General features: G+C 43.0%; 1 protein-coding gene across 8 annotated transcripts in view; it reads right to left on the reverse strand.

Annotated features, from left to right (window-relative positions):
• Positions 1-23,614, reverse strand: part of LOC112236226 (lysyl oxidase homolog 3B-like) — an 85,542-nt gene extending 61,928 nt beyond the window's left edge. For 4 of the 8 annotated variants that reach the window (XM_042330391.1, XM_042330389.1, XM_042330388.1 and 1 more), the window contains exons 1-4: positions 23,399-23,611; positions 6,887-7,220; positions 5,431-5,594; positions 1,938-2,149 (exon numbers count right to left, since the gene is read on the reverse strand). In XM_042330391.1, coding sequence (XP_042186325.1) covers positions 1,938-2,149; positions 5,431-5,594; positions 6,887-7,211 — 701 coding nt within the window. In that variant the 5' untranslated portion in view covers positions 7,212-7,220; positions 23,399-23,611. Of the gene's footprint in view, positions 1-1,937; positions 2,150-5,430; positions 5,595-6,886; positions 7,221-23,398 lie in introns of all 8 variants that reach the window. The other 4 variants (XM_042330393.1, XM_042330392.1, XM_042330387.1 and 1 more) reach the window with 3 other exon arrangements.
• Between the last annotated feature and the right edge of the window lie 390 nt (positions 23,615-24,004).

A 24,004-nucleotide genomic window follows, 5' to 3' on the forward strand; every position in this document is an offset into this window, starting at 1 on the left:
CCGCTCTGTTCTGTTCCGCTCTGCTCTGTTCCGCTCTGCTCTGTTCCGCTCTGTTCTGTTCCGCTCTGTTCTGTTCCGTTCCGCTCTGCTCTGTTCCGCTCTGCTCTGTTCCGCTCTGCTCTGTTCCGCTCTGCTCTGTTCCGCTCTGTTCTGTTCCGCTCTGTTCTGTTCCGCTCTGTTCTGTTCCGCTCTGTTCTGTTCCGCTCTGTTCTGCTCTGTTCCGCTCTGTTCCGTTCCGCTCCGTTCCGCTCCGTTCTCCTCTGCTCTGCTCTGCTCTGCTCTGTTCTGTTCTGTTCTGTTCTGTTCTGTTCTGTTCTGTTCTGTTCTGTTCTGTTCTGTTCTGCTCTGCTCTGCTCTGCTCTGCTCTGTTCTGTTCTGCTCTGCTCTGCTCTGCTCTGTTCTGTTCTGCTCTGCTCTGTTCTGCTCTGTTCTGTTCTGTTCTGTTCTGTTCTGCTCTGTTATGTTCTGCTCTGTTATGTTCTGCTATACTCTGTTTTGTTCGACTCTGTTCTGTTCTGCAGACAATTAACTAGCATTCCTTTCCTTCACTGTGTGCATAGAACACCCAAAACAAACAGCAAGAACACTAAAAAGACCTGTCCCAGAACCAAACACAAACATCTTAAGGACCCTTCTGTCTGTGGTTTATTGTGTGTGTGTGTGTTTGTGGATTTAACTCTCTCTCTAAGAGAGCTCAGTAGTTACCATGGTTACTGTTGTTCGCTCTCTCTAAGAGCCCAGTAGTTACCATGGTTACCGTTGTTCACTCTAAGAGAGCCCAGTAATTACCATGGTTACTGTTGTTCTATCTAACAGAGCCAAGTAGTTACCATGGTTACTGTTGTTCTCTCTCTCTAAGAGAGCCCCGTAGTTACCGTTGTTCTCTCTCTCTCTGACCGAGCCCAGTAGTTACCATGGTTACCGCTGCTCTCTCTCTCTCTCTAAGAGAGCCCAGTAGTTACCATGGTTACTGTTGTTCTATCTAACAGGGCCAAGTAGTTACCATGGTTACTGTTGTTCTCTCTAAGCGAGCCCAGTAGTTACCATGGTTACCACTGTTCTCTCTCTCTAACAGAGCCCAGTAGTTACAGTGGTTACCGCTGTTCTCCCTGAGAGAGCCCAGTAGTTACCATGGTTACCGTTGTTCTCTCTCTCTCTAACAGAGCCCAGTAGTCTAACAGAGCCCAGTAGTTACCATGGTTACCATTGTTCTCTCTCTCTAAGAGAGCCCAGTAGTTACCGTTGTTCTCTCTCTCTAACAGAGCCCAGTAGTCTAACAGAGCTCAGTAGTTACCGTTGTTCTCTCTCTCTCTCTAAGAGAGCCCAGTAGTTACCATGGTTACCGTTGTTCTCTCTCTCTCTCTCTCAGAGAGCCCAGTAGTTACCATGGTTACCGTTGTTCTCTCTCTCTAAGAGAGCCCAGTAGTTACCATGGTTACCGTTGTTCTCTCTAACAGAGCCCAGTAGTTACCATGGTTACCGTTGTGGCCGGACGCCACCCGTTGTTATGATTCTAAACGGTCAAATAGCTAGCAACAATGACAAGAAGCTGCCATGTGAGGAACTGTATGTGGCTCGTTTCAGCTCGTTGTTGTCTTGTTATTGATACCATGTCTTGTTTTGAGGTGTTTTGATTGATTTTATGTCAATGCTAATATGGCTAGCTAACCAACAAATGTAACAATGTATTTGAGAGACAACAAGTGCCCATTGTGCAAATGCATTTATGTTTACAATAAACATATGGTGATGAAATATAGGTTACATGTTTTCAACACCGTCTGTTTTGTTGCTAAACAACCAACCCGTCGTTAATGACTGATATGAGTGAATCCCTGCTTCCTAGCTACCTTAAGATGAATGCACAAACTGTAAGTCGCTGTGGATAACTGTGTCTGCAAAATATCAAAAATGTACATTTAAAATGTATAACTTACTTGTAGAAGTTCTTGTTGACCTTTTTCTCATCAGGGAACCCCAGCATACCACAGATGACCCGAGTGTTTTTGGAGGTCCATCCCACATCACAGATCTGGACCCAGCCGTTCCTGTACTTAATCTCTACCACACCCTCGGTGACGGGCATCTTTTTGGTGGGCACCACCGGACGCAGACGCACCTTCTCCACCTTGTTCTCATCCATCTGCACCTGTAACGATGGGTTTCAGGGGTCCGGGGTTATACAGAGTGCTGGGGCGAGGCCGGTGACCCCTCAGAGCAATAAAACAGGCCTCCTGAGTTGTGTTCGCCTGATCCAACATCCTGACTTGTTTTGTTAAAGGAACGGAATGGGATCTCTCAAGATTAGCATGGTCCAACGAGGCTGGCGTGATGTGGCATGTTGCCAGATCTCTTTGGGGTGTCTTGCTAACTCCTATGACAAGAAAGCAGCAGCACAGATACAAACTGATCTGGAATCAGGGCAGGCTACCGTGTTACACCCTACAGATACAATAATAGTAACAGGTTGACTAAAGGCAGTACTAGTAACTGGTTGACTAAAGGCAGTAATAGTAACTGGTTGACTAAAGGCAGTAATAGTAACTGGTTCACTAAAGGCAGTAATAGTAACTGGTTGTTATTAAAGGCAGTAATAGTAACTGGTTGAGTAAAGGCAGTAATAGTAACTGGTTGACTAAAGGCAGTAATAGTATCTGGTTGACTAAAGGCAGTAATAGTATCTGGTTGACTAAAGGCAGTAATTGTAACAGGTTGACTAAAGGCAGTAATAGTAACTGGTTGACTAAAGGCAGTAATAGTAACTGGTCATGACTAAAGGCAGTAATAGTATCTGGTTGACTAAAGGCAGTAATAGTAACTGGTTGACTAAAGGCAGTAATAGTAACTGGTTGACTAAAGGCAGTAATAGTAACTGGTTTGTAACTGTGGATTCTTCATTCCCAGGCTGCGTTGCATTGAGTCAGATCAGACTGAGTGGGTGGAAGAGGAGAAGGCTGAACTCCTGGTTTGTTGTCTGTTCGCCAGACTGGTCAGATGAGGAGTCAGGAACACAGAGAGGAGGAGGAGCTGGAAGAGCAGGAGAAGCAATCGCCGGAGGATAAGAAGGAGGAGGAGGTGGAAGGAGGAGGAGCTGGAGGGGGAGGAGCTTGAGGGGGAGGAGCTGGAGGGGGAGGAGCTTGAGGAGTGGAGGAATTCCATGTTTAAGAAAATTAAAACTTCAACCCTTATGAAAGCTCTTGTTTAGAGAGCTCTTACCGTCCAATAAGGGGGAGGGAGAGAGGAAAAAGGAAATGGAAAAAGACTGGCAGTCTGGCACCTATGTGCTGTTCAACACTACAACTGTGTTGGACAATCCCTCACTAGCGGTTAACTTATGACACGGCCATGTTATAACATAGTGAATGGTCTATGAGAGTGTAATTGTAAACTGTAGTATAGGGCTCTCCAACCCTAATCTATTGAAACCCTACAGGAGGGTAGCTCTCCAGGAACAGGGTCAGAGTTAAAACCTACAGGAGGGCAGCTCTCCAACCCTAATCTATTGAAAACCTACAGGAGGGTAGCTCTCCTGGAACAGGGTCGGAGTTAAAACCTACAGGAGGGCAGCTCTCCAACCCTAATCTATTGAAACCCTACAGGAGGTTAGCTCTCCAGGAACAGGGTCAGAGTTAAAAACCTACAGGAGGGTTTCTCTAAGGGAACAGAGTCAGAGTTAAAAACTACAGTAGGGTAGCTCTCCAGGAACAGGGTTGGAGATAAAACCTACAGGAGGGTTTCTCTCCAGGGACAGGGTTGGAGTTTTAACCTACAGGAGGGTAGTTCTCCAGGAACAGGGTTGGAGTTAAAACCTACAGGAGGGTTTCTCTACAGCAACAGGGTCGGTGTTAAAACCTACAGGAGGGTTTCTCTCAAGGAACAGGGTTGGAGTTTTTACCTACAGGAGGGTAGCTCTCCAGGAACAGGGTCGGAGTTAAAACCTACAGGAGGGTTGCTCTCCAGGAACAGGGTTGGGGTTTAAACCTACAGGAGGGTTGCTCTCCAGGAACAGGGTTGGGGTTTAAACCTACAGGAGGGTTGTTCTCCAGGAACAGGGTTGGGGTTTAAACCTACAGGAGGGTTGCTCTCCAGGAACACAAGCCTCTCCAGCCCACCAGAAACAGTAATATGTCCTGTAGCATGTACTGGCTCCCGAGTGGAGCAGCGGTCTAAGGTAATGAATCTCAGTGCAAGAGGCTTCACTACAGACCCTAGTTCAATTCGGTTTAGGGTTTGCCGGGGGTAAAACATCATTGTAAATAAGAATTTGTTCTTAACTGACTTGCCTAGTTAAATAAATAAATATACTGTACTATTTACAGTACATGTAATGTAGTGTTTACTACAGACAGACAGACAGCAGACTGAATGTTGCATAATCCTACAGACTGTACCCTATGTAGAGTCTATGAACCCTGACAGACTGTACCCTATGTAGAGTCTATGAACCCTGACAGACTGTACCCTATGTAGAGTCTTTGAACCCTGACAGACTGTACCCTATGTAGAGTCTATGAACCCTGACAGACTGTACCCTATGTAGAGTCTATGAACCCTGACAGACTGGACACTATGTAGAGTCTATGAACCCTGAAAGACTGGACACTATGTAGAGTCTATGAACCCTGACAGACTGGACACTATGTAGAGTCTATGAACCCTGAAAGACTGGACCCTATGTAGAGTCTATGAACCCTGACAGACTGGACACTATGTAGAGTCTATGAACCCTGAAAGACTGGACACTATGTAGAGTCTATGAACCCTGACAGACTGGACACTATGTAGAGTCTATGAACCCTGACAGACTGGACACTATGTCGAGTCTATGAACCCTACCAGTCTGTACCCTATGTAGTCCATGACCCCTGACAGACTGGACACTATGTAGAGTCTATGAACCCTACCAGTCTGTACCCTATGTAGTCCATGAACCCTGACAAACTGGACCCTATGTAGAGTCTATGAACCCTGACAGACTGTACCCTATGTAGAGTCTATGAACCCTGACAGACTGTACCCTATGTAGAGTCCATGAACCCTGACAGACTGTACCCTATGTAGAGTCTATGAACCCTGACAGACTGTACCCTATGTAGAGTCCATGAACCCTGACAGACAGGACCCTATGTAGAGTCCATGAACCCTGACTCATATGAACCCTATAGACTCATATTAATCCACCAAGAACACAGTGTTACATTAATCAGTAGGCCTAGTCACTGTTAACATCCCAAATAGCATCCTAATCCCTATATATTGCACTACTTTTGACCAGAGACCTATGGATAAAGCAATTCCAATTCAAAATGTTCCTAATTGAAAAGCATTGAATAGAATTAGGGTTTCGATGTACTTCCTGAATTGACTGGAATTGAAATGGAATTGACCCCAACCCACCTACTGCGCATGACAATACAATTAGTGCCTTACATCGATGATGTTGGAGTCGACAAAACCAGGAAGCCTCTCGTCCTTGCAGACGACTCCAGCGTCCTCATCGTGTGTGCAGTCACTGTTGCCCCAACCCCGAGATTTACACAGCTCAATGCTCTTCTCTCCTCCGTTACACTGCACATTATCCAGCCAGATCTTCCCTGCATGGAGAGCAGACAGACAGTCACTAATAGTTACCACTTTACAGTGGTACTCCACTCTCCTTTTCACCTCATTTAACACCTGATTTACTGAACTAAAGATGGAGGCTGATGACATCACGAGTTTCCATCAGACCAACACCTTGAATGCCAAGCTCCTTCTAAAATGACACTTTACCACTTTTCAAACAGGAAACGTTTAATACGTCTTTAACATGACGCCATGCTCTGACATACAACATATTAAATAATAATACATAAACAGAACATATTCAATTATAATAAACAGAACATATTAAAGAATAATAACATATATAAATAGAACATATTAAATAATAATAATATATAAACAGAACATATTAAATAATAATAAACAGAACATATTAAATAATAATAACATATATAAATAGAACATATTCAATTATAATAAACAGAACATATTAAATAATAATAACATATATGCAGAACATATTAAAGAATAATAATATATAAACAGAACATATTTCATAATAATAATATATAAACAGAACATATTAAATAATAATAATATATAAACAGAACATATTAAATATTAATATATAAACAGAACATATTTAATATTAATATATAAACAGAACATATTAAATAATAATAACATATATGCAGAACATATTAAATAATAATAACATATATGCAGAACATATTAAAGAATACAAATATATAACCAGAACATATTAAATAATAATAACATATATGCAGAACATATTAAAGAATACAAATATATAACCAGAACATATTAAATAATAATAACATATATAAATAGAACATATTAAATAATAATAAACAGAACATATTAAATAATAATAACATATATGCAGAACATATTAAAGAATACAAATATATAACCAGAACATATTAAATAATAATAATATATAAACAGAACATATTAAATAATAATAATATATAAACAGAACATATTAAATATTAATATATAAACAGAACATATTTAATATTAATATATAAACAGAACATATTAAATAATAATAATAATATATAAACAGAACATATTTCATAATAATAATATATAAACATAACATATTTAATAATAATAATATATAAACATAACATATTAAATATTAATATATAAACAGAACATATTTAATAATAATAATATATAAACATAACATATTTAATAATAATAATATATAAACAGAACATATTAAATAATAATATATAAACAGAACAGAACATATTAGATAATAATATATAAACAGAACATAATGATACATGCCATTTTGCAGTAGGTCCCTCACCTAGTCCCTTGCCGTACTTGGCACTATGTGTCCACCCCGTAGCGGAAATGAAGCCCAGCTGGCGACAGAGGACGTTGGCATTGGACAGAGAGAAGTCGTCATCACAGATGGTCCCCCACTCTCCCTTGTAGAAGACCTCGATGCGCCCCTCGTTGTGCTTCCGGGGGTACCCCACCAGACGAAACTGCAGCCGGTCATTCTGGGGTTTGGGAGAGGTGGTGCCCTGGGTAGGGGGCGTTGTCTGGGCCATGATCCAGGCTGGAAGCCAAACAGCTAACAGGAAGCTGATGACTGAACATTGCTGCCACCATCTTGAGGTCTTCATCTTTCCGACCTGTAGGGGCAGGGACAGGAGAGGTCAATAGGTCCCCTGGGAGGGACAGGAGAGGTCAATAGGTATCCTGGGAGGGACAGGAGAGGTCAATAGGTCCCCTGGGAGGGACAGGAGAGGTCAATAGGTCCCCTGGGAGGGGCAGTAGAGGTCAATAGGTCCCCTGGGAGGGACAGGAGAGGTCAATAGGTATCCTGGGAGGGACAGGAGAGGTCAATAGGTCCCCTGGGAGGGACAGGAGAGGTCAATAGGTATCCTGGGAGGGGCAGTAGAGGTCAATAGGTCCCCTGGGAGGGGCAGTAGAGGTCAATAGGTCCCCTGGGAGGGGCAGTAGAGGTCAATAGGTCCCCTGGGAGGGGCAGTAGAGGTCAATAGGTCCCCTGGGAGGGGCAGGAGAGGTCAATAGGTCCCCTGGGAGGGGCAGTAGAGGTCAATAGGTCCCCTGGGAGGGACAGGGGAGGTCAATAGGTTAAAATTGGCATAAAAACACACAGATTCATTTCCACAGGGCTGGGGGGGGTGAAACAGAGATGCAGCTTGAGCCGCACCCACTTCAGCATATATAATCAAAGAATTAACGAGGGCACACATCCAGTCATCTCCTTGTCTGAAGGACAAGTGGATAAACAGGTTAATGTCAAGTGTGGCTGGTAATGACTCACATCAACACCACTGTCGTCCCTCCCTGCTCTGTCTACTGTGTTTTGCTGTGCTTACTTCCTGTAGCAGATTGGTGGGCGGAGTAGGAGAGGGTGGGCGGTGCTGATGGGGTACACCTGGGGATAAAGCCACTGTTTCCCATTCAGCAAGAGATTCCTCTCTCCATGCATACAGGTACCTTTTGGTTGTTTCTAATTTACTGACCTTCATGCCTCGTCTGATTATTGTTGTGAGTATTTACTTTATTTATGGAAGAAATTCATTTTTTATTCCTTTGCTCAGAGTGTGGTTTCCCATTGTTACAATCTTGAAACAGGTTTTAACACAACCCCTGCATATTTTATTTGGCGTACCCCGATGGCGTTACCCCAGTTCAGAAATACATGCCCTATAACACACAGGAAATTATACCTAAACCTACCTATATACCTATACCTACCTCGGCGTAAACACACCCCACCGAGCCCCAGGACAGCAACACAAACAGACCCCACAGAGACCCAGGACAGAAACACAAACATACCCCACAGAGCCCCAGGACAGCAACACAAACAGACCCCACAGAGCCCCAGGACAGCAACACAAACACACCCCACAGAGCCCCAGGACAGCAACACAATTAAACCCAACCAAATCATGATTACTTGACACATTGGAAAGAATGACCAAAAACAGACCAAACTAGAATGTGATTTGGCCCTAAACAGAGGGACTATGTACAGACTCAGTGAGCATTGCCTTGCTATTGAGAGAGGTCGCCGTAGCGAGACCTGGCTCTCAAGAGAAGACAGGCAATGAGCACATTGCCCACAAAATGAGGTGGAAACTGAGCTGCCAAATATATGACCATATTTATTTATTTTATTTTATTTTACCTTTATTTAACCAGGTAGGCAAGTTGAGAACAAGTTCTCATTTACAATTGCGACCTGGCCAAGATAAAGCAAAGCAGTTCGACAGATACAACGACACAGAGTTACACATGGAGTAAAACAAACATACAGTCAATAATACAGTATAAACAAGTCTATATACAATGTGAGCAAATGAGCTGAGAAGGGAGGTAAAGGCAAAAAAGGCCATGGTGGCAAAGTAAATACAATATAGCAAGTAAAACACTGGAATGGTAGTTTTGCAATGGAAGAATGTGCAAAGTAGAAATAAAAATAATGGGATGCAAAGGAGCAAAATAAATAAATTAATTAAAATTAAATACAGTTGGGAAAGAGGTAGTTGTTTGGGCTAAATTATAGGTGGGCTATGTACAGGTGCAGTAATCTGTGAGCTGCTCTGACAGTTGGTGCTTAAAGCTAGTGAGGGAGATAAGTGTTTCCAGTTTCAGAGATTTTTGTAGTTCGTTCCAGTCATTGGCAGCAGAGAACTGGAAGGAGAGGCGGCCAAAGAAAGAATTGGTTTTGGGGGTGACTAGAGAGATATACCTGCTGGAGCGTGTGCTACAGGTGGGAGATGCTATGGTGACCAGCGAGCTGAGATAAGGGGGACTTTACCTAGCAGGGTCTTGTAGATGACATGGAGCCAGTGGGTTTGGCGACGAGTATGAAGCGAGGGCCAGCCAACGAGAGCGTACAGGTCGCAATGGTGGGTAGTATATGGGGCTTTGGTGACAAAACGGATTGCACTGTGATAGACTGCATCCAATTTGTTGAGTAGGGTATTGGAGGCTATTTTGTAAATGACATCGCCAAAGTCGAGGATTGGTAGGATGGTCAGTTTTACAAGGGTATGTTTGGCAGCATGAGTGAAGGATGCTTTGTTGCGAAATAGGAAGCCAATTCTAGATTTAACTTTGGATTGGAGATGTTTGATATGGGTCTGGAAGGAGAGTTTACAGTCTAACCAGACACCTAAGTATTTGTAGTTGTCCACGTATTCTAAGTCAGAGCCGTCCAGAGTAGTGATGTTGGACAGGCGGTTAGGTGCAGGTAGCGATCGGTTGAAGAGCATGCATTTAGTTTTACTTGTATTTAAGAGCAATTGGAGGCCACGGAAGGAGAGTTGTATGGCATTGAAGCTTGCCTGGAGGGTTGTTAACACAGTGTCCAAAGAAGGGCCAGAAGTATACAGAATGGTGTCGTCTGCGTAGAGGTGGATCAGAGACTCACCAGCAGCAAGAGCGACCTCATTGATGTATACAAGAGAAGAAGAGAGTCGGTCCAAGAATTGAACCCTGTGGCACCCCCATAGAGACTGCCAGAGGTCCGGACAGCAGACCCTCCGATTTGACACACTGAACTCTATCAGAGAAGTAGTTGGTGAACCAGGCGAGGCAATCATTTGAGAAACCAAGGCTGTCGAGTCTGCCGATGAGGATGTGGTGATTGACAGAGTCGAAAGCCTTGGCCAGATCAATGAATACGGCTGCACAGTAATGTTTCTTATCGATGGCGGTTAAGATATCGTTTAGGACCTTGAGCGTGGCTGAGGTGCACCCATGACCAGCTCTGAAACCAGATTGCATAGCAGAGAAGGTATGGTGAGATTCGAAATGGTCGGTAATCTGTTTGTTGACTTGGCTTTCGAAGACCTTAGAAAGGCACGGTAGGATAGATATAGGTCTGTAGCAGTTTGGGTCAAGAGTGTCCCCCTTTGAACAGGGGGATGACCGCAGCTGCTTTCCAATCTTTGGGAATCTCAGACGACACGAAAGAGAGGTTGAACAGGCTAGTAATAGGAGTGGCAACAATTTCGGCAGATAATTTTAGAAAGAAAGGGTCCAGATTGTCTAGCCCGGCTGATTTGTAGGGGTCCAGATTTTGCAGCTCTTTCAGAACATCAGCTGAATGGATTTGGGAGAAGGAGAAATGGGGAAGGCTTGGGCGAGTTGCTGTTGGGGGTGCAGTGCTGTTGACCGGGGTAGGAGTAGCCAGGTGGAAAGCATGGCCAGCCGTAGAAAAATGCTTATTGAAATTCTCAATTATGGTGGATTTATCAGTGGTGACAGTGTTTCCTATCTTCAGTGCAGTGGGCAGCTGGGAGGAGGTGTTCTTATTCTCCATGGACTTTACAGTGTCCCAGAACTTTTTGAGTTAGTGTTGCAGGAAGCAAATTTCTGCTTGAAAAAGCTAGCCTTGGCTTTTCTAACTGCCTGTGTATAATGGTTTCTAGCTTCCCTGAACAGCTGCATATCACGGGGCTGTTCGATGCTAATGCAGAACACCATAGGATGTTTTTGTGTTGGTTAAGGGCAGTCAGGTCTGGGGAGAACCAGGGGCTATATCTGTTCCTGGTTCTAAATTTCTTGAATGGGGCATGTTTATTTAAGATGGTTAGGAAGGCATTTTTAAAAAATATCCAGGCATCCTCTACTGACGGGATGAGATCAATATCCTTCCAGGATACCCCGGCCAGGTCGATTAGAAAGGCCTGCTCGCAGAAGTGTTTCAGGGAGCGTTTTACAGTGATGAGTGGAGGTTGTTTGACCGCTGACCCATTACAGATGCAGGCAATGAGGCAGTGATCGCTGAGATCTTGGTTGAAGACAGCAGAGGTGTATTTAGAGGGGAAGTTGGTTAGGATGATATCTATGAGGGTGCCCGTGTTTAAGGCTTTGGGGAGGTACCTGGTAGGTTCATTGATAATTTGTGTGAGATTGAGGGCATCAAGTTTAGATTGTAGGATGGCTGGGGTGTTAAGCATGTTCCAGTTTAGGTCGCCTAGCAGCACGAACTCTGAAGATAGATGGGGGCAATCAGTTCACATATGGTGTCCAGAGCACAGCTGGGGGCAGAGGGTGGTCTATAGCAGGCGGCAACGGTGAGAGACTTGTTTTTAGAGAGGTGGATTTTTAAAAGTAGAAGTTCAAATTGTTTGGGTACAGACCTGGATAGTAGGACAGAACTCTGCAGGCTATCTTTGCAGTAGATTGCAACACCGCCCCCTTTGGCAGTTCTATCTTGTCTGAAAATGTTGTAGTTTGGAATTAAAATTTCTGAATTTTTGGTGGTCTTTCTTTCCTAAGCCAGGATTCAGACACAGCTAGAACATATAAGGGCACATATTTCCCTCAGATTACACAGACCCACAAATTAGAAAACCAATGCAATTTTGACAAACTGCCATATCTATTAGGTGAAATGCCACAGTGTGCAGTCACAGCAGCAAGATTTGTGGCCCGTTGCCATGTGAAACTAAGACAGAAACTAAGACAGTCGTGAAGAGAGCACGACAAAGCCTATTCCCCATCAGGATACTGAAAAGACTTGGCATGGGTCCTCAGATCCTCATAGGGTTCTACAGCTGCACCATCGAGAGCATCCTGACTGGTTGTATCACTGCCTGGTATGGCAACTGCTCGGCCTCTGACCGCAAGGCACTACAGAGGGTAGCGCGTACGGCCCAGTACATTGGCATATCACTGTTGTATTCGGCACATTTGACAAATAAAGTTTGATTTGATTTGAAAAGGGCAACCAGTGGAACACAAACACCATTGCAAATACAACCTATATTTATCTGTTTATTATTACCTTTTGTACATGAACTATTTGCACATTGTTACAACACCGTACATAGTCAATAATATAACACTGGACATGTCTATTTTAATACTTTTGTGAGTGTAATGTTTACTTTTCATTTCAAATCCAATGTAATTTGTCACGAGCCGAATAATAAAGTTGTAATGCTTACTTTACAAGCCCTTAACCAACAACGCAGTTCAGAAAAGAAATGTATAAATAAAAAATAAAAGTATAAATAATGAAACATTTCACTTTGCATTGGCAATGTAAACATATTGTTTCATATGCCTATAAAGCCCTTTGAATTGAAATTGAATTGAGTGAGAGATTGAGAGAAGGAGAGAGTTACAGAGAGTGAATGGGAGAGAGAGATTGAGAGAAGGAGAGAGTTACAGAGAGTGAATGGGAGAGAGAGGCAGAGAGATGGAGAGAGGGACAGAGAATGAATGGGAGAGAGAGATGGAGAGACGGAGAGAGGGACAGAGAGTGAATGGGAGAGAGAGGCAGAGAGATGGAGAGACGGAGAGAGGGACAGAGAATGAATGGGAGAGAGAGATGGAGAGACGGAGAGAGGGACAGAGAGTGAATGGGAGAGAGAGGCAGAGAGATGGAGAGACGGAGAGAGGGACAGAGAGTAAATGGGAGAGAGAGACAGAGAGATGGAGAGACGGAGAGAGGGACAGAGAATGAATGGGAGAGAGGGACAGAGAATGAATGGGAGAGAGAGGCAGAGAGATGGAGAGACAGAGAGAGGGACAGAGAGTGAATGGGAGAGAGAGGCAGAGAGATGGAGAGACGGAGAGAGGGACAGAGAATGAATGGGAGAGAGAGATGGAGAGACGGAGAGAGGGACAGAGAGTGAATGGGAGAGAGAGGCAGAGAGATGGAGAGACGGAGAGAGGGACAGAGAGTAAATGGGAGAGAGAGACAGAGAGATGGAGAGACGGAGAGAGGGACAGAGAATGAATGGGAGAGAGAGACAGAGAGATGGAGAGAGGGACAGAGAATGAATGGGAGAGAGAGGCAGAGAGATGGAGAGACAGAGAGAGGGACAGAGAGTGAATGGGAGAAAGAGGCAGAGAGATGGAGAGACGGAGAGAGGGACAGAGAATGAATGGGAGAGAGAGATGGAGAGACGGAGAGAGGGACAGAGAGTGAATGGGAGAGAGAGGCAGAGAGATGGAGAGACAGAGAGAGGGACAGAGAGTAAATGGGAGAGAGAGACAGAGAGATGGAGAGACAGAGAGAGGGACAGAGAATGAATGGGAGAGAGAGGCAGAGAGATGGAGAGACAGAGAGAGGGACAGAGAGTGAATGGGAGAGAGAGGCAGAGAGATGGAGAGACGGAGAGAGGGACAGAGAGTAAATGGGAGAGAGAGAGGCAGAGAGACGGAGAGAGGGACAGAGAGTAAATGGGAGAGAGAGACAGAGAGATTGAGAGACGGAGAGAGGGACAGAGAGTAAATGGGAGAGAGAGACAGAGAGATTGAGAGACGGAGAGAGGGACAGAGAATGAATGAGAGAGAGAGGCAGAGAGATGGAGAGACAGAGAGAGGGACAGAGAGTGAATGGGAGAGAGAGGCAGAGAGATGGAGAGACGGAGAGAGGGACAGAGAATGAATGGGAGAGAGAGATAGAGAGACAGAGAGAGGGACAGAGAGTAAATGGGAGAGAGAGTCAGAGAGATGGAGAGACGGAGAGACGGACAGAGAGTGAATGGGAGAGAGAGAGAGAGAGAGAGATGGAGAGATTATGAGACGGAGAGACGGAAAGACGGAGAGATTGAGAGACGGAGAGACGGAGACCTGTTAAAGACGGCGCTCATCTGTTTTCTAGCGCCAGGATTGGTAATGTACCTGTTTTATATGAGCTGGCTTGCACTGAGGTGGGAGGAGTGGCAATATCTGAGACTTGTCCTTCAAAACGTGCTCCAAAGTACCAAATACAGGCAGCGCTGATGGGGATGTTTAAGACCACCAAAACCTGGTCTTAGCGATAACGTGATTGGCTATGGCGTGGATTTGACAGTGGAAGAACAGCCTATCCAACCGTAACACACAGTGCCCATATGCACACGGAAAGAGAAATGTGCATTTTTGCCCAAAAACCTAATATTTTGTCAAATAAAAACGTATTCTTTTTTTTTACCAATTTAGTTCAATTTTATTAAAACCAAGCATAGCCTTCCCTCCTCTCAATGAACGCTGTGTGTTTTTGTCCTGCCCAATGCATTCGCCAAGCAGTCAAGACTACCATCAAGGGATTGGATCGTGATTGGATCGTGATTGGATCGTGAGTGGATCGTGAGTGGATCGTGATTGGATCGTGAGACCACTAAAATAAATCTTAATCACCAAAGCTGTTAATAAAGATCCAGTTTGGGAGCATCCCATTTATCTATGTAGGCTATTACATTATTGTAACCACCATAACCTCTATGTAGGCTATTACATTATTATAACCACCATAACCTCTATGTAGGCTATTACATTATTATAACCACCATAACCTCTATGTAGGCTATTACATTATTATAACCAGCATAACCTCTATGTAGGCTATTACATTATTATAACCAGCATAACCCGTCTACGTAGACTATTACATTATTATAACCAGCATAACCTCTATGTAGGCTATTACATTATTATAACCACCATAACCTCTATGTAGGCTATTACATTATTATAACCAGCATAACCTCTATGTAGGCTATTACATTATTATAACCAGCATAACCTCTATGTAGGCTATTACATTACTGTAGACTATATATAAACCATGTAGACTATATGTCCATCAGGGAACATAAACCATGTAGACTATATATAAACCATGTAGACTATATATAAACCATGTAGACTATATATAAACCATGTAGACTATATATAAACCATGTAGACTATATATAAACCATGTAGACTATATATAAACCATGTAGACTATATGTCCATCAGGGAACATAAACCATGTAGACTATATATAAACCATGTAGACTATATATAAACCATGTAGACTATATGTCCATCAGGGAACATAAACCATGTAGACTATATGTCCATCAGGGAACATAAACCATGTAGACTATATATAAACCATGTAGACTATATGTCCATCAGGGAACATAAACCATGTAGACTATATATAAACCATGTAGACTATATATAAACCATGTAGACTATATATAAACCATGTAGACTATATATAAACCATGTAGACTATATATAAACCATGTAGACTATATATAAACCATGTAGACTATATATAAACCATGTAGACTATATATAAACCATGTAGACTATATGTCCATCAGGGAACATAAACCATGTAGACTATATATAAACCATGTAGACTATATGTCCATCAGGGAACATAAACCATGTAGACTATATATAAACCATGTAGACTATATGTCCATCAGGGAACATAAACCATGTAGACTATATGTCCATCAGGGAACATAAACCATGTAGACTATATGTCCATCAGGGAACATAAACCATGTAGACTATATGTCCATCAGGGAACATAAACCATGTAGACTATATATAAACCATGTAGACTATATATAAACCATGTAGACTATATATAAACCATGTAGACTATATGTCCATCAGGGAACATAAACCATGTAGACTATATATAAACCATGTAGACTATATGTCCATCAGGGAACATAAACCAGGTAGACTATATATAAACCATGTAGACTATATATAAACCATGTAGACTATATGTCCATCAGGGAACATAAACCATGTAGACTATATATAAACCATGTAGACTATATATAAACCATGTAGACTATATATAAACCATGTAGACTATATATAAACCATGTAGACTATATGTCCATCAGGGAACATAAACCATGTAGACTATATATAAACCATGTAGACTATATATAAACCATGTAGACTATATATAAACCATGTAGACTATATATAAACCATGTAGACTATATATAAACCATGTAGACTATATATAAACCATGTAGACTATATATAAACCATGTAGACTATATATAAACCATGTAGACTATATATAAACCATGTAGACTATATATAAACCATGTAGACTATATATAAACCATGTAGACTATATATAAACCATGTAGACTATATATAAACCATGTAGACTATATGTCCATCAGGGAACATAAACCATGTAGACTATATGTCAATCAGGGAACATAAACCATGTAGACTATATATAAACCATGTAGACTATATATAAACCATGTAGACTATATATAAACCATGTAGACTATATATAAACCATGTAGACTATATGTCCATCAGGGAACATAAACCATAAACCATTAAAGAACTTTATTTTAATTTTACAATGAACAGCCTCAGCTAGTATACCCTACCTACAGTGTATAGGCTACTCCATTCAGCTAGTATACCCTACCTACAGTGTATAGGCTACTACATTCAGCTAGTATACCCTACCTACAGTGTATAGGCTACTCCATTCAGCTAGTATACCCTACCTACAGTGTATAGGCTACTACATTCAGCTAGTATACCCTACCTACAGTGTATAGACTACTACATTCAGCTAGTATACCCTACCTACAGTGTATAGGCTACTCCATTCAGCTAGTATACCCTACCTGCAGTGTATAGACTACTACATTCAGCTAGTATACCCTACCTACAGTGTATAGGCTACTCCATTCAGCTAGTATACCCTACCTACAGTGTATAGGCTACTACATTCAGCTAGTATACCCTACCTGCAGTGTATAGACTACTACATTCAGCTAGTATACCCTACCTACAGTGTATAGGCTACTCCATTCAGCTAGTATACCCTACCTACAGTGTATAGGCTACTCCATTCAGCTAGTATACCCTACCTACAGTGTATAGGCTACTCCATTCAGCTAGTATACCCTACCTACAGTGTATAGGCTACTCCATTCAGCTAGTATACCCTACCTACAGTGTACAGACTACTCCATTCAGCTAGTATACCCTACCTACAGTGTATAGGCTACTCCATTCAGCTAGTATACCCTACCTACAGTGTATAGGCTACTCCATTCAGCTAGTATACCCTACCTACAGTGTATAGGCTACTACATTCAGCTAGTATCCCCTACCTGCAGTGTATAGGCTACTCCATTCAGCTAGTATACCCTACCTACAGTGTATAGGCTACTACATTCAGCTAGTATCCCCTACCTGCAGTGTATAGGCTACTCCATTCAGCTAGTATACCCTACCTACAGTGTATAGGCTACTCCATTCAGCTAGTATACCCTACCTACAGTGTATAGGCTACTCCATTCAGCTAGTATACCCTACCTACAGTGTATAGGCTACTACATTCAGCTAGTATACCCTACCTACAGTGTATAGGCTACTCCATTCAGCTAGTATACCCTACCTGCAGTGTATAGGCTACTCCATTCAGCTAGTATACCCTACCTACAGTGTATAGGCTACTACATTCAGCTAGTATACCCTACCTACAGTGTATAGGCTACTCCATTCAGCTAGTATACCCTACCTACAGTGTATAGGCTACTCCATTCAGCTAGTATACCCTACCTACAGTGTATAGGCTACTCCATTCAGCTAGTATACCCTACCTACAGTGTATAGGCTACTACATTCAGATAGTATACCCTACCTACAGTGTATAGGCTACTCCATTCAGATAGTATCCCCTACCTACAGTGTATAGGCTACTCCATTCAGATAGTATACCCTACCTACAGTGTATAGGCTACTCCATTCAGCTAGTATACCCTACCTACAGTGTATAGGCTACTCCATTCAGCTAGTATACCCTACCTGCAGTGTATAGGCTACTCCATTCAGCTAGTATACCCTACCTACAGTGTATAGGCTACTACATTCAGCTAGTATCCCTACCTACAGTGTATAGGCTACTACATTCAGACCCTCCTGTCTCAGCCTCCAGTATTTATGCTGCAGTAGTTTATGTGTGTCGGGGGCTGGGGTCAGTTTGTTATATCTGGAGTACTTCTCCTGTCCTATTCGGTGTCCTGTGTGAATCTAAGTGTGCGTTCTCTAATTCTCTCCTTCTCTCTTTCTTTCTCTCTCTCGGAGGACCTGAGCCCTAGGACCTGAGCTCCAGGACTACCTGACATGATGACTCCTTGCTGTCCCCAGTCCACCTGGCCATGCTGCTGTTCCAGTTTCAACTGACCTGAGCCCTAGGACCATGCCCCAGGACTACCTAACATGATGACTCCTTGCTGTCCCCAGTCCACCTGGCCATGCTGCTGCTCTAGTTTCAACTTCCACCTGACTGTGCTGCTGCTCCAGTTTCAACTGTTCTGCCTTATTATTATTCGACCATGCTGGTCATTTATGAACATTTGAACATCTTGGCCATGTTCTGTTATAATCTCCACCCGGCACAGCCAGAAGAGGACTGGCCACCCCACATAGCCTGGTTCCTCTCTAGGTTTCTTCCTAGGTTTTGGCCTTTCTAGGGAGTTTTTCCTAGCCACCGTGCTTCTACACCTGCATTGCTTGCTGTTTGGGGTTTTAGGCTGGGTTTCTGTACAGCACTTTGAGATATCAGCTGATGTACGAAGGGCTATATAAATAAATTGGATTTGAAATTGGATTTATAGACTACTCCATTCAGCTAGTATAACCTACCTACAGTGTATAGACTACTCCATTCAGCTAGTATCCCCTACCTACAGTGTATAGGCTACTCCATTCAGCTAGTATCCCCTACCTGCAGTGTATAGACTACTCCATTCAGCTAGTATACCCTATCTGCAGTGTATAGACTACTCCATTCAGCTAGTATCCTTACCTAAAGTGTACAGACTACTCCATTCAGCTAGTATCCCCTACCTGCAGTGTATAGACTACTCCATTCAGCTAGTATACCCTACCTGCAGTGTATAGGCTACTCCATTCAGCTAGTATCCCCTACCTGCAGTGTATAGGCTACTCCATTCAGCTAGTATACCCTACCTACAGTGTATAGGCTACTACATTCAGCTAGTATCCCCTACCTGCAGTGTATAGGCTACTCCATTCAGCTAGTATACCCTACCTACAGTGTATAGGCTACTACATTCAGCTAGTATACCCTACCTGCAGTGTATAGACTACTACATTCAGCTAGTATACCCTACCTACAGTGTATAGGCTACTCCATTCAGCTAGTATACCCTACCTACAGTGTATAGGCTACTCCATTCAGCTAGTATACCCTACCTACAGTGTATAGGCTACTCCATTCAGCTAGTATACCCTACCTACAGTGTATAGGCTACTCCATTCAGCTAGTATACCCTACCTACAGTGTACAGACTACTCCATTCAGCTAGTATACCCTACCTACAGTGTATAGGCTACTCCATTCAGCTAGTATACCCTACCTACAGTGTATAGGCTACTCCATTCAGCTAGTATACCCTACCTACAGTGTATAGGCTACTACATTCAGCTAGTATCCCCTACCTGCAGTGTATAGGCTACTCCATTCAGCTAGTATACCCTACCTACAGTGTATAGGCTACTACATTCAGCTAGTATCCCCTACCTGCAGTGTATAGGCTACTCCATTCAGCTAGTATACCCTACCTACAGTGTATAGGCTACTCCATTCAGCTAGTATACCCTACCTACAGTGTATAGGCTACTCCATTCAGCTAGTATACCCTACCTACAGTGTATAGGCTACTACATTCAGCTAGTATACCCTACCTACAGTGTATAGGCTACTCCATTCAGCTAGTATACCCTACCTGCAGTGTATAGGCTACTCCATTCAGCTAGTATACCCTACCTACAGTGTATAGGCTACTCCATTCAGCTAGTATACCCTACCTACAGTGTATAGGCTACTCCATTCAGCTAGTATACCCTACCTACAGTGTATAGGCTACTCCATTCAGCTAGTATACCCTACCTACAGTGTATAGGCTACTCCATTCAGCTAGTATACCCTACCTACAGTGTATAGGCTACTACATTCAGATAGTATACCCTACCTACAGTGTATAGGCTACTCCATTCAGCTAGTATACCCTACCTACAGTGTATAGGCTACTACATTCAGCTAGTATACCCTACCTACAGTGTATAGGCTACTACATTCAGCTAGTATACCCTACCTACAGTGTATAGGCTACTCCATTCAGCTAGTATACCCTACCTACAGTGTATAGGCTACTCCATTCAGCTAGTATACCCTACCTACAGTGTATAGGCTACTACATTCAGCTAGTATCCCTACCTACAGTGTATAGGCTACTACATTCAGACCCTCCTGTCTCAGCCTCCAGTATTTATGCTGCAGTAGTTTATGTGTCGGGGGGCTGGGGTCAGTTTGTTATATCTGGAGTACTTCTCCTGTCCTATTCGGTGTCCTGTGTGAATCTAAGTGTGCGTTCTCTAATTCTCTCCTTCTCTCTTTCTTTCTCTCTCTCGGAGGACCTGAGCCCTAGGACCTGAGCTCCAGGACTACCTGACATGATGACTCCTTGCTGTCCCCAGTCCACCTGGCCATGCTGCTGTTCCAGTTTCAACTGACCTGAGCCCTAGGACCATGCCCCAGGACTACCTAACATGATGACTCCTTGCTGTCCCCAGTCCACCTGGCCATGCTGCTGCTCTAGTTTCAACTTCCACCTGACTGTGCTGCTGCTCCAGTTTCAACTGTTCTGCCTTATTATTATTCGACCATGCTGGTCATTTATGAACATTTGAACATCTTGGCCATGTTCTGTTATAATCTCCACCCGGCACAGCCAGAAGAGGACTGGCCACCCCACATAGCCTGGTTCCTCTCTAGGTTTCTTCCTAGGTTTTGGCCTTTCTAGGGAGTTTTTCCTAGCCACCGTGCTTCTACACCTGCATTGCTTGCTGTTTGGGGTTTTAGGCTGGGTTTCTGTACAGCACTTTGAGATATCAGCTGATGTACGAAGGGCTATATAAATAAATTGGATTTGAAATTGGATTTATAGACTACTCCATTCAGCTAGTATAACCTACCTACAGTGTATAGACTACTCCATTCAGCTAGTATCCCCTACCTACAGTGTATAGGCTACTCCATTCAGCTAGTATCCCCTACCTGCAGTGTATAGACTACTCCATTCAGCTAGTATACCCTATCTGCAGTGTATAGACTACTCCATTCAGCTAGTATCCTTACCTACAGTGTACAGACTACTCCATTCAGCTAGTATCCCCTACCTGCAGTGTATAGACTACTCCATTCAGCTAGTATACCCTACCTGCAGTGTATAGGCTACTCCATTCAGATAGTATCCCTACCTGCAGTGTACAGACTACTCCATTCAGATAGTATCCCTACCTACAGTGTACAGGCTACATCCCCATTTCCAAAGAGAGCCTTTGTCTGGTTACCAAAGACGAGCTCCTCCAAACATATTGAAATGATTCCGTCCAATAAGGCCATTTCAACGGTAGTCCTCGGCTGAGCAAGGCAGTTAACCCACTGTTCCCCGGGCGCTGAAGACGTGGATGTTGATTAAAGGCAGCCCCCCTCACCTCTCTGATTCAGAGGGGTTGGGTTAAACGTGGAAGACACACCTCTCTGATTCAGAGGGGTTGGGTTAAACATGGAAGACACACCTCTCTGATTCAGAGGGGTTGGGTTAAACATGGAAGACACACCTCTCTGATTCAGAGGGGTTGGGTTAAACGCGGAAGACACACCTCTCTGATTCAGAGGGGTTGGGTTAAATGTGGAAGACACACCTCTCTGATTCAGAGGGGTTGGGTTAAACATGGAAGACACACCTCTCTGATTCAGAGGGGTTGGGTTAAACATGGAAGACACACCTCTCTGATTCAGAGGGGTTGGGTTAAACATGGAAGACACACCTCTCTGATTCAGAGGGGTTGGGTTAAATGCAGAAGACACATTTCAGTTGAATACATTCAGTTGGACAACTGACTAGGTATCCTCTTTTCGCACAACCATCAGCTATTGCGCTCATTATTCCAGCAGTGAAAATAGCAAAAATATTTCAGACACACCCCCGGACCTATAACCCTACAGCCAGCGCTAAGATAGGTTTGTAAAAAAATGCCCTTTGAGTGACAGGCAATAGCGCTTGAAAGAAAATCAGTAATTTCAACATTTTAAGTGATCGTCACTAGTTAACAGACACAAAGTCATAATTAGGCTAAACCCAGCCCATTTATTCAATTTATCTTTGTTAAACTCTTATTTTCACCTAACCATAACCTTACACCGAACCCTAAAGTAAGACCAAAAAACAATTGTTGCGAATGCAGACTTTGTGGCTGTGTTATCTAGTGGAAACTACTTGAAGCCCTCTCTCCCTCGGATTTTTACGTGCAGAATAATACGAGATGCTCTGAGACCAGGTTGCTCTCTCTCTCTCTCTCTCTCTCTCTCTCTCTCTCTCTCTCTCTCTCTCTCTCTCTCTCTCTCTCTCTCTCTCTCTCTCTCTCTCTCTCTCTCTCTCTCTCTCTCTCTCTCTCTCTCTCTCTCTCTCTCTCTCTCTCTCTCTCTCTCTCTCTCCAAAGGACAATTGATGAAATAAGGCTATTAACGCTACACGATTACTACTATTATATAAGTTATCAGAACACTTTACAGGCAAATGGCAGATTAATACGTGAGAATTTCCTCAGGCACTAAGATTCAGACTACACATCAATATTGTAGTCATTAGCATTACACCACCAACGTGATGGTTCTGTGTTAGACGGGACAGACTTGCTTTTGGGACAGATATGAAAAGACAGCTATCATTACCTGTGCTGATAATATCCCAGACACGCCACGGGACCTATAAATTACTATCCAGCTGTCTAACTTTCCAGCCGTCTGTCTAGCTCATGTAGGTTCAAGTAGATGCTCATCTTTCTCAAACCACAACCTGAACGTTTCAAATGTTACCAAGTAGTTCGTCTACATTTATAAAATGTATAATTTGGAAAGGAAGAATGAGGAGATGTATCTTAGCAAGTACCACATCGCTGCCCCGATGACATTTGTTTTACCCTAACGGAAAAAGCTTGAACTTACCGGTTACAACGTGTCCAGCCTCGGAAGTTTTATAACGGTATTAGATGGTTTCAGGGATAGACTTCTATACTAAATGGTATTTTCTCAGTTTTCAAACGTTGATAAAATAAAAATTGAAATGGTTTCGTCTTGATTTATGCACCTTATTAGAAGCGTTCAGTGTGCGGGGCTTGGACCTCCTAGCCAATTGACTTTCATGCCGTCTGTCTGTACATTGCCAGCTGTACAGCCCTCAGAGAGAGAGAGGAGGGAGAGCTGGAGCTGATTCGTCGATTTGTTGCACGACTTTAAAAGGGGACGGATTTTCCTGAAGACACTGCCCCTTTCATGGATGATTTTGTAAGAGATTTTCCACTTTCATAACGCTTTTATAACATCAATAAAAATGTTCACAATAATTCATATTTATGTCTTTCTATTTCCAAGAAGATATAGAGAAAAATCTGACTTTCATTACCATTATTTAGGTTATGACAGCTTTCTAAAAACATTTTTCCTCGGATTTAATTTGGCTATCTTTCAATCGAAAACACGTGGATTTCCATTACAGAATTTGCAACAAGTAAAAGTAGGCTGTTTAAGCACCACCTGACATTAAAATCATTT

The sequence above is a fragment of the Oncorhynchus tshawytscha genome, linkage group LG11 (assembly GCF_018296145.1).
Source record: "Oncorhynchus tshawytscha isolate Ot180627B linkage group LG11, Otsh_v2.0, whole genome shotgun sequence".
NCBI lineage: Eukaryota > Metazoa > Chordata > Actinopteri > Salmoniformes > Salmonidae > Oncorhynchus > Oncorhynchus tshawytscha.